Source organism: Mytilus trossulus, chromosome 12 (genome assembly GCF_036588685.1).
Source record: "Mytilus trossulus isolate FHL-02 chromosome 12, PNRI_Mtr1.1.1.hap1, whole genome shotgun sequence".
Lineage (NCBI taxonomy): Eukaryota > Metazoa > Mollusca > Bivalvia > Mytilida > Mytilidae > Mytilus > Mytilus trossulus.
This window is the reverse complement of record NC_086384.1, coordinates 8,980,823-8,993,271: the sequence shown is the minus strand read 5'-3', so window position 1 is coordinate 8,993,271 and position 12,449 is coordinate 8,980,823. Positions and strand designations below refer to the sequence as shown.

Sequence of the window (12,449 nt, the reverse complement as noted above, 5' to 3'; positions counted from 1 at the left end):
TCTATACTGAGTTTTGTCTCATCGTTTGAATTCTGTGGTTGGCTATTATTCTTTCTAGTTTCTGTAGGTGGGTCTGAAGGTTGATTTTGAGTGCCAACTATTTTCATACGTAATATGCGGTTACTATTTTCTAGCTCTTTAACTTTGGCTTCCATGTTTACTGAGTATGTTTTTAGCCGTGATTGATCTTTAAGGGTGTCACTTATAGAGGCTTTTTCTTTTTTTAGTTCTTCTTCTAACCTCTTTAATTTAGATTCTCTTTGCCGTAGCTCTTTATCAGTTGTGCCTATCTCAGATGAAGTCCCATTGAGTTTCTGATTACGGCTCATGGACTGCTGTGGAAGTACAGGTACCTTTGGTGTTTTTAAACCTTCAACTGAATGAGTCCTAAGGGATAGCTCTTCATCTAGTAAAGCTTTTGCAGCCGTGGTAGTTTGTTTTTCCATAGGACTTACATGTTCATGTATTGGGTTGCCCTTAACATGTTTGTCTGGTGTGAACACAGAGTTCAAAGCTATTGGCATTGTTCTTTTACAATTAGGTTGTTTGGGCAAAGAAATGAAGGACTGGTCAGTGGTCTTTTGTTTTGAGACTTCTTTAGATGTTGGACTATGAGTCATAAGACTATTATCTGTGTCAAGACAATGAGAGCAGATGTAGTGCTTGTCACTGGCTGGATTTTCGAGCTTGTCAATGTCCCCTTTTTTAAGCTTTTCACAGGCATAATGTATCCAGTGTAGACCTTTTGCACATAAGACCCCTCTTGATACAACGTTGCGATTACATTTTGGACAGATGTCATTATGATTTGATGTAGGTTGATCATCAGTATGCACAGTGTTGGAGTTTGGTCTAGTTTTGGTTTTAATGCATTTGTCACTAATCTGCACACTGTTTGGTTCATGGAGGGATGATACTTTTGCATGTTTTAAGCATTCATTTCTTATGGTTTCATTCATGTAGGAGTAGTCTTTTATAACGTCCATTTTTGTGGCTATGGTTTGAAGTTCACTAAAGAACTGTTGATGGTTTCGCCCGTTTATTTCTGCTCTACATGTTGTATTATAGAGGTTTATTCTGTAGATTTGTCTTTGATTTTGTTGGTTTTTTATTGAAAAGGACTGTTCAACAATTTTTCCTCTACCATCCTGCTTGTCATGCAATTCAACTGTAACATCTGGGTGTGAATAAAAATGTTGAGCTAAAATTTTACTGAAGTGCAGGAATGCAGCTGCAGTGAATTCCAAAATAATGTTCCCCTTTTTGTACTGAACATTGACATCAGTTGGTCTGAGAGTAGTATCAGCTATTTTATCCAGGGCTTTCCGTTCATTTAGGATATAATTTTTTGCACTGGTATTTGCTTTAGATGGGGTATAAACCTGAGTTGGGATACGATCCCTTCTTGGTCTCAGAGCTGTTAATGGATCAGACATTGCGAAACTTATGACAAGCCACCAATTTCAATCAGCAAATATGGTATAGCGTGGAAACTCCCACACTTACCAGTTATCCAAATTAGTTTCAGTATAAATAAAGTTGTGAAAGAGCTAGGCAGTATAGATTTTTCGGTTTACAATTCAGGCAGTAGTAAATTATGGTATAGCGTGGTAACTCCCACACTTACCAGTTATCCAAATTAGTTTCAGTAAAAAATAAAGTTGTAAAAGAGCTAGGCGGTATAGATATTTTCGGTTTCCAATTCAGGCAGTAAATTATGGTATAGCGTGGAAACTCCCACACTTACCAGTTATCCAAATTATTTTCAGTATAAATAAAGTTGTGAAAGAACTAGGCGGTACAGATTTTTTCGGTTTACAATTCAGGCAGTAAATTATGGTATAGCGTGGTAACTCCCACACTTACCAGTTATCCAAATTAGTTTCAGTAAAAATAAAGTTGTAAAAGAGCTAGGCGGTATAGATTTTTCGGTTTCCAATTCAGGCAGTAATTTATGGTATAGCGTGGAAACTCCCACACTTACCAGTTATCCCAATTAGTTTCAGTATAAATAAAGTTGTGAAAGAGCTAGGCGGTACAGATTTTTCGGTTTACAATTCAGGCAGTAAATTATGGTATAGCGTGGAAACTCCCACACTTATCAGTTATCCAAATTATTTTCAGTATAAATAAAGTTGTGAAAGAACTAGGCGGTACAGATTTTTTCGGTTTACAATTCAGGCAGTAAATTATGGTATAGCGTGGTAACTCCCACACTTACCAGTTATCCCAATTAGTTTCAGTATAAATAAAGTTGTGAAAGAGCTAGGCGGTACAGATATTTTCGGTTTCCAATTCAGGCAGTAAATTATGGTATAGCGTGGAAACTCCCACACTTACCAGTTATCCAAATTATTTTCAGTATAAATAAAGTTGTGAAAGAACTAGGCGGTACAGATTTTTTCGGTTTACAATTCAGGCAGTAAATTATGGTATAGCGTGGTAACTCCCACACTTACCAGTTATCCAAATTAGTTTCAGTAAAAATAAAGTTGTAAAAGAGCTAGGCGGTATAGATTTTTTCGGTTTCCAATTCAGGCAGTAATTTATGGTATAGCGTGGAAACTCCCACACTTACCAGTTATCCCAATTAGTTTCAGTATAAATAAAGTTGTGAAAGAGCTAGGCGGTACAGATTTTTCGGTTTACAATTCAGGCAGTAAATTATGGTATAGCGTGGAAACTCCCACACTTACCAGTTATCCAAATTATTTTCAGTATAAATAAAGTTGTGAAAGAACTAGGCGGTACAGATTTTTTCGGTTTACAATTCAGGCAGTAAATTATGGTATAGCGTGGTAACTCCCACACTTACCAGTTATCCCAATTAGTTTCAGTATAAATAAAGTTGTAAGAGAGCTAGGCGGTTTCGATATTTCAGTTTACAATTCAGACAGCAGTAGATTATGGTATAGCGTGGATACTCCCACACTTACCAGTTTTCCAAATTTGTTTCAGTATAAATAAAGTTGTGAAAGAACTAGGCGGTACAGATTTTTCGGTTTACAATTCAGACAGCAGTAAATTATGGTATAGCGTGGATACTCCCACACTTACCAGTTATCCCAATTAGTTTCAGTATAAATAAAGTTGTGAAAGAATTAGGCGGTACAGATTTTTTCGGTTTACAATTCAGGCAGTAAATTATGGTATAGCGTGGAAACTCCCACACTTACCAGTTATCCCAATTAGTTTCAGTATAAACAAAGTTGTAAAAGAGCTAGGCGGTACAGATTTTTCGGTTTACAATTCAGGTAGTAAATTATGGTATAGCGTGGTAACTCCCACACTTACCAGTTATCCCAATTAGTTTCAGTATAATTAAAGTTGTAAAAGAGCTAGGCGGTACAGACTTTTCGGTTTACAATTCAGGCAGTAAATTATGGTATAGCGTGGAAACTCCCACACTTACCAGTTATCCAAATTAGTTTCAGTATAAATAAAGTTGTAAGAGAGCTAGGCGGTTTCGATTTTTCTGTTTACAATTCAGACAGCAGTAAATTATGGTATAGCGTGGATACTCCCACACTTACCAGTTTTCCAAATTTGTTTCAGTATAAATAAAGTTGTGGAAGAACTAGGCGGTACAGATTTTTCGGTTTACAATTCAGGCAGTAAATTATGGTATAGCGTGGTAACTCCCACACTTACCAGTTATCCCAATTAGTTTCAGTATAAATAAAGTTGTTTTGTTTACAATTCAGGCAGTAAATTATGGTATAGCGTGGTAACGGTACTAGACAGTACAGGTTTTAATATAGATAAAGTTGTCAATAAGCAGATAAGATATGGTTTAGCGTGGCAACTTCCACACTTACCAGACGATATTTGTTTTGGTATATATTTAGAATCTTATTCCTCTGTTAGTCTTTTAAGATATAATTGCATTTTGAAACCCCACATGACCTCAAAACTTGTTTCCGGTTCTAATTTTAGAAAATAAAATTTTCCGATTTGATTTATTTACTTTTCACGATGTTTTTAATGCTGTTGAAGAACTGAAATAATACCCTCAGATATCGTAGATTTTAATTGAAACATTGATTTTAACTGTTAAGAACGGTAAATAGCGGAAAATTGCGGCTTTTGTTGGGACAACATTTATGTATCCTGAAAGATACACTCGCCCTGCGCATCGTGAATCCTCAAGGATACATCCGCCCTGCGCATTGTGTATCCTCAAGGATACACTCGCCGCGAAAGGGTTAAATGCCGATATGGAGGGTCAACTTGATCAATGAACACTTATAAGGATGAAAAAAACTTCAAAGGACCATATATATATCTATATATGCCCATCAAATACATCTATCAGCATTGACTATCAAACTCTTTTATACACATAACATAAAGTTTTATGGTTTGAATGGTTTTTCATTTTGTCATTTTGGGCATTTAACAGCTGATTATAAGGTATGGGCTTTGGTCATTGTTAAAGAACATACAATCCTTTAGATGTTAACTTCTGTATCATTTAAAATTTGGTCTCTTGTGAAGAGTTGTCTCGTTGACAATCATACCTCATCTTTTTTTACTATTCTGGATTTAACATTTTTTTTGGAATTGTTGATTATTTATGTCCATTTTTATGTCTAAGCTTTGAAGAAGTTTATTAACAAAAATAAGTAGAGTGTCTCACACTCCTAAATATCAATATTCATAAATTATTTGTCACAATCTAGGGCCGGAGGTTACTGTAATTTAATTAGATCTGTAAATGAAGAAATCAAAATAAAGACATATAACTGTGTGTAAATGTATTATATAAATATAAAATATATACTCAATCAAGTTAGTATTCTGTTTGTAAAAGTAACGATAGGATTTTATGAAAACCAAGTAGCAGACAAGAATCAATCAAGACTGTTTGTTATGAAGTTTTATATAATCCTTTTTCCAAATAACTATTTGACGTCTATAGCCAGCTGTTACATCATATATTATTCTTAGTCATTAAGTATTGAAATTAAATGTCTATTCATTATCGTCTTTATCTAGTTAATTGTTAATGCTAGTATTTAAATGATTAACCTTTTGTCAGAGAAAATAAATAAATATTTACAAAATATAAGGTGAGGGGGTTTCTGTCTGAATATGATAATAATTTGCTCTCCAATTTAAAAATTAAACGAAATTTAAATCCTTCTGTTACTTTTTGAATTAGATTTTCAATTCTTTTTGATCTTTCAGATTTAGGAAACATGATCAGAAATTTTTCATATGAAGTAAATTTAACTTTGCATTGTTTTATGTTTTATTGTCAAGAATGTGTAATCTTATATCTGTACCTATATGGCCAATACATTTAGCTTGGAAAACAATATCCATGATAAAAAAATGGATGAAATTCATTGGCACCAACATAATTATATAATATTGATTCAATTTCATAATGAAAGAACAAGGATAATAGGCTGTTATAATCTTTCTTGTGATTTATTCAGCAAGGTTACCAAATTAATTAAAGTTGACCAATTTCACAAAGCCATCGATTGAATTAACAAAACTCAAGATGAGTCCTAAAGTTTTGCCATACAAATGCATTTGATGAAATAAATTTCAGGATTTTTTCAGTCAAATCTGACAACCTATCCTTAAACATCTAAGCTCTTTTAAATTATACAGTCAGATCATATGTTTCTGTACATTGTATGACTTTGTACATTTTGTACTATGCATGCTTTTTCAATGCAAATTGTGACGTCAAAATGAATTCTTAAAATAGCATATGGAAACCCATTAATCGAGGATACTTACATGCCAGCAGCAAAGTTTATAACTTTTATTTCACAGACATGACAATTATGGAAAGCATCCTGAAAATTAAATGGTAAAAAATTAGTAAAATATGCCAATAGACACAAATTTAATTATAATGGCTCCTAAAAATTTTCTGTTGATACTTTCATATTTATTGTCAAGCATCAGAAAAATTATGTACCAGTGAATAAGAAAATAAACCATATAAAATCACTTCCAGTTTGATTATCTCTTTATTGTCCTCTATTCTGTGTTAAGCTTTTGCAAGTAAAGTACAGCATTTGTTGCCATTTTACAGAATTTCCTGTCATTATTGTATATGGCTATATCATGTACATGATGTATCCTCCATGAAAAATGTATTCTTTGAACCAAAACTGCATACTTTTATAAAAGTGAATAGATTTCAGAAGTATTGGTTACCTTTTAACATTAGCAAGAGTTCTAACAAATGTAACAGTAACAGTAACAGTACCTGTACAAGTATATGATCAGCTGATTGCAAAGAACATTTCTTTTTTCTAAGGTAACATTGAAGTTGTGGTTTCCATGACATCAATAATAGAATAAATCCACCAGTAAAGAGGACCAAAAAGGGGAACACAATAACCCTCCATCGGCTGTAGCAGTAACCATAGCAAAGCTAAAATAACAATTGTTAAAAGCACAATGAAGTTCTGAAAAGATCGATTAATAAAGTGAAATCCATGTACATGGGGGCTAGGGGACCAACTGGTCTAAGTAGTCTGACTATTGCATCACTAGTCCGAGATTACTCTGACATCTGACGGCTGTTTTGCCACATAAGCTGGGGCCGTGGCTTCAGTGTTGACATGCCTGTCCCACGGCCCCTGAGCTTGTCTGGCAAAATAGCCGTCGGACGTCAGAGTAATCTCAGACTATTATATCACTAGCATGTCAACACAGAAGTTTTGATTCCAGCATGTGGCAGGTGCACTCAACTTCAATCTTCATTGACTGGGATTTTCAGTTTTCCTACCAAAGTCGTGGTTCTCTTTGGGCATCCTCTACTAAAAACATCTGACTGCCATGAAATAGCGCTTTAAGTGGTGGAAAACACCTATCAATTGATATGTTTTATGTTCTGGAAACATGTACATGTACATTTGTAGCATTAAAGGAAAAAAAGGTCAATTCTTTCAATAAAAAAACATTAAGATGCCTACATTGTAGATACATGTACATGTATGTTCATCACAGCATAAGATTCCAAACTGTTTTTTTAAAGACATGAGATGTCTTTACTGCTATATATATGATATACAAGGTATACAAAGCATTATAAGTCACATTTTCTAACAGTTAATAGGATTGGTTAACATACCAATTCATCTTCCGTTCCATCATTTATAACTGTCCTGTTTGCCAGTAACTGATCAAGTATCAACTGATCACTGCTCCTTCTTCTATTGTTTCCTAAAATAATTAAACAGATGTTCAGGTTAATTTTAGTTTAACAGATTTAAGGATTATTTTTGCATTGAATTATTAATCAATATATTAATCATCCCAAACTAGAAAACAGACATGTCAGTTAGGGCCAGCTGCTTGCACATTTTTTAGTGAGGCAAAAACAAAACAATACAAAGCAAATGTTCATAGGTTGTCTATTTCATAAATTTTGACACAATAATTGTTCTCGATTACATATTTTTGCTAAATTCCAAGCACTACTACAACTATGTATTTTGGTGGTCAATTTCGTACATTTGTAAATGATGGACAACCAATAATTTTAACACAGAGAATCATTTCATTTAAAGGAAATGATACATTTTTCATTTACATACTAGCCAAAAAATATAATTTTCAGAATTAATCACTTTTAACATGTTAAACAAAAATCAAATTTTCAACACAATTATCATGACTTGTTAGAAACTATTTGAACCAAAATGAACCAGAAGAGGATTTTTTCCAAAATTTGTGACTATTTGACAATATGTAAGTTTTTACAATTTGACAATCACTTTACTCATTTTCTTATTTTACCTTTTTTTCTTAAATTGAAAACTTAATACATGTACACCTATTCATCAATTTTGCTAAATTTCTATTATAAAGAACAATTTTTCCACATAATTAAAAAGCCAAATTTCACAAAAAAAATTAATTTGCATAATTACAAGTTAACATTGTTGTACAACAACACATTATGCCCTTCAATTAGGCATTATTTCATAGGGCTCTTAACCTAAACTTTCATTGACTTTTGGAATTTAACATTTTCAAAAATTGTGGACAAAGTAAAAGCTACAGTGCTCCCAATTATTGCCAATTGCTACAAATTTAAATTACAAAAGCATTTGATAAATATCTGGTTTATAAAAGCAAGTCTTTTTTTCCAATGAGCTAGCTAGAAACCTTGCACATAATTATTTTGACCAATGAGAGTAGATCTTATTTCAAGTTGTTTAGAAGATATATGATGGAATACAAAATGTAAATGCAACCAGTTGCTGATTATATATGAAATACTCTATTAAAGTTTCTTGATGATCCCTTTCTAAAGTTTTTCCTCCCTCAGCTCTTTACTGAAAAACCTCTATTTTCGGACGCTGGACCCAAACAGGAAGTTGTATAAATGACTGTTTTTCACAGATTGGACTAAATAGTGATAAGGTGTATTGGAACCCATTGTTCCCATCTGATATACATCACATAGCAGCAAATTGTCATGTTGGCTATCAATTATGTTCTAAAAGCATTAAATCAGTTGTAAAACTTGAAAAACTTTTTTAAATGTGTTATTAACTTTATAAACATAATTTTATAATTTATATACAATTGCATAAGACATGTATAAATTACATTGTGAGAAAATGTAAAAGTTTTCAATGATAAGTTTTAATTGTTTTTATACAGATTTAGTACTCTTTATATTCATGTGTGATCCAAATTCAATAAAAACAAATGACAGCATTTAAAATAAGATATATATTTTAAATTCTTTAATTTATGAATTCATTGTTGATATTAAATCTTTAATAACCAAAACATACTGTCACGACTGTGCTTAATCAAGCACAGTTTTTCACTTTGGTCAAGAAACGCTTTTAAATAGAAAAATAATTTAGAGCTCTTAAACATTGTTAAATCTAATATTTTGGAATTAAAACTTATCATTGAAACTTTTGCAGTTGAACATCATTGAACATGCTACTGTAAATCATGTAAATTCAGGGTTATCGCAATGTTTTTATTATTGTATAAATGTGATAGAGTTGTAATCGCATTAATTCAAATTCAAATTCTGATTTTTTTTTATAAGAATTAAACAGGATTTTTCTCAATATCAAGTACAAAAATTAAAATTGCATAGTCTAAATTGACAAAATTGCAAAAATAATTGACGTTAATAATTTCTGAATTTACATAACATTCATATACATGTACATTGATGTATCAACTAGGATGATACAATATACATTTTGTTTGTATATACATGTACATGTACTATATAACATGTATTACTAAATATATATACATGTAGATTAATGGTGAATGTCTTTTATGTAACCCAATCATTTTACCAAACCTAATTTAAATCTGATTTCTCAAACTGGTACTTATCATATATATATTCAATTATTACGAATATTTTAAGTGCACCTTTTTTATTAAGATTTACATGCCTCTATTGTCAGTCAGGAGCATTACTTAAACAAGTAACAATTAAAATTACTTGTACATGTAATTTTGAAAATGAGGCTATTTCAAATATATTACTTATATAAGTAACTTTTCTGAAAATTATTTTTATAGGTGTCCAATAATGCAGATGTAACGAACTTTGACAAATTTTCACAGTCATCTGTTTATTTTTCCAATGAAATATAAAAGCTTATCCTTCGGAAACACTAATTACCTTTCTGACGCACTTATCTTTCACATGGTCGATATGGATGCTTCTTGGTCAAAGTTTGGTCTCTTGGGACTATTAAATTATCATTTTTCCTCAAAAATCTTGATGGCAGAATGCATGGAATGATATAAATAGATAAATACTTGTGAACTGATGAGACTTTAAGTTATTTATAAATTGTAATCCTAATCAATCACATACATGTATGTTACTTAAAATAGTGGAATTACTTCAAATTTTCAAAAATGTATAAAATAACTTATTCAAGTAATTTTTTGGCATTAATTTTTAACTCAACCGTTTATCTCCATACTCCTCTCAAATCTAATAAATTCTTTATTTTATGATATAAAATGATGTAAAAATTCATGAAAACTACATTTAGTCTATGTTTCTATTGAAAATCAAAATAACTCTTTTTTTTGATAAAATAACCTAATATAACCTATTAGGTTATTTTTATCATTTTTTAAAAACAAAAATTACTTACATGTATATAAGTAACTTAAAAAAATAACTTATTCAAGTAATGCCCCTGACTGATTGTCAAATCCTAGCTGGAAAAGGGATTGTAATGTGAACAGAATTAAAGGTTCCAAGCATAAATTTGGAAGGTCTCCTCACTACTCTAAATCATGAGAGCTTTTAATCATTGTCACTTGAAATAAACAACTTAAAATTGAAAATGGAAATGGGGAATGTATCAAAGAGACAACAACCTGACCATAGAAAAAACAACAGCAGAAGGTCACCAACAGGTCTTCAATGTAACAAGAAATTCCCGCACCCGGAGGCATCCTTCAGCTGGCCCCATAACAAATATATACTAGTTCAGTGAATATGAACGCCATACTAATTTCTAAATTGTTCACAAGAAACTAAAATTAAAATAATACAAGACTAACGAAACCAGAGGCTCCTGACTTGGGACAGGGGCAAAAAACTTCCACTAATTAAGAATTAATTTTGAAAATTAAAAATCTTTTTAAATTTAACTGTTTGTATCCAGACGAGACGAATATTTGACCCTTTATAGGTCCACTGTTTTTTATCATGATGTGGGGTAATTTTTATTTTTCTACGAAATTTTGCTCAAATTGCTGTGGATGTCATCTTACAGTAAATACTAGCTATATAGAGTTCTCTCAAACAACTGATCAGATTATAACAAAATTTGTCAGTAAAAAATACATTCATGTACTAATTTTAGTTCTTTTAAGTACTGATATGACTGACTGTACTACAATGTATGTGCCAGGGTACTGTGACATTAATAATATCAATATATCATCAGCATGATCAGATCAAACAAAAGGTAATTTTTCACAAGAATATTTGTCTGTAGATACATACATCAGTAGTCTCTTGTTTTCATGCAAAGCTTCTGTTATCATGGTTACTGTATAATTGATTTAAATGACAGGTGACAGTACATTGTACATGTACATGTAAACTGTTAAAACAGGGTAAATAGTATCCTTCTTCTGTCATTCTTCTTCTTTTTCCTGTTATGATTCTCTGTAGTAGACTAACTCTGTACTAAAGTGTAATTGACTCGGGCGCATCTCAGCATTATATAACAGTAACATGTGAAATCCACTTGTTTAAAACCAAAAACCTGTTGGGGGTAGCACATGCTTCAATTTAGTAGTCTGAGATCAGTTCTAAGAGTTTGTGATGAAAAAGGGTCAATGGGTTTATCTGTTCAAATCTAAACTATACACCTTATCACTATTTGTCCACCATTACTGGATATCACACAGGTTCCTGTAAAATTTTGACATAATAAAACAAAATATCTGACGCCACAATGGAAAAGTGATTGTTGTTGACGTCAAAAGTTCAAGCGTCCGGGTCACCCAGGATAAGCGATAAGGTGTATTGGTCCTAGATAATGACTTATTAGTTATAAACGTATTTACAATTTCGGTATTTAGATGAATTTTGTTTCCAAATGACCTTAGATCGCCTCTGAATAACCTTCTGACGTCAAGCAACAATCACTTTTTTATTGTGACGTCAATTTTTTTTATTTGTTATGTCAAAGTTTACGGGAACCTGTGTGATTTAATGTAATTGGCGGACAAATTTGCATACAAGAGTAAATACGTCAATTGTCTTCAGCTAGAAAGAAATATCACTAATTTATCCGAAATTAGGGAAACCCGAAAAGAAAAACGCTAGGTGGTATCAACATTTTCATTTTGTATTTAGTCTGAAAAGTTATTCTCATACTCTCATACAGGTTTTGGGAGATTCAAAAAAATCCCCCTTTTTAATAAATTAAAATGTACGAGATAAATAAAACCCTTTCACAACCATGAGCCTAACTAATGGTTAATTACGATAAAATTGGTGATTAAACAATCCTTACTGTTCATTTCACGGTATTGTTGGTGTCATTCTTCTAATATTCCAGTCAGAAGAATAAATTCGTTGGACTTGCAAACGTCAACAGCAAAGTTGAAGTATTATCCGGAACTAAATATACATTGATAAAACCAAAGGTATTCCGTAAAAGTCTGGGAACTATTACCTCCCTTTTAACAAACCAAAATCAAAGTACTGAAGTACTGAACATCGGATAAGCGCAAGTTCTGGTGGATGGTCACTTTCAAGCACTTGTCTCAGAAAATAAAAATGACATCTCTTTACCTGAAAATGACAAATCATGTGTGGATGATAACTACTTGACACGAAATTCAACCACACCGTAATAACTATTAATTTGTATATCAGTCTATTCAGTATTCAGTGTTCTTGTCCTTGAAGAGTGCAGTGCAAGTGCATGGTGGACACTCTT

At 32.1% G+C, this 12,449-nt stretch overlaps 1 protein-coding gene across 1 annotated transcript in view; it reads right to left on the bottom strand.

The window, feature by feature from the left end:
• The window catches only part of LOC134693259 (polyamine-transporting ATPase 13A3-like), a 111,464-nt gene extending 99,240 nt beyond the window's left edge, over positions 1-12,224 (bottom strand). Inside the window, exons 1-4 of the mRNA XM_063554005.1 lie at positions 12,021-12,224; positions 7,106-7,197; positions 6,236-6,403; positions 5,758-5,816 (exon numbers count right to left, since the gene is read on the bottom strand). Coding sequence (XP_063410075.1) covers positions 5,758-5,816; positions 6,236-6,403; positions 7,106-7,197; positions 12,021-12,027 — 326 coding nt within the window. The 5' untranslated portion in view covers positions 12,028-12,224. The remainder of the gene's footprint in view (positions 1-5,757; positions 5,817-6,235; positions 6,404-7,105; positions 7,198-12,020) is intronic.
• Between the last annotated feature and the right edge of the window lie 225 nt (positions 12,225-12,449).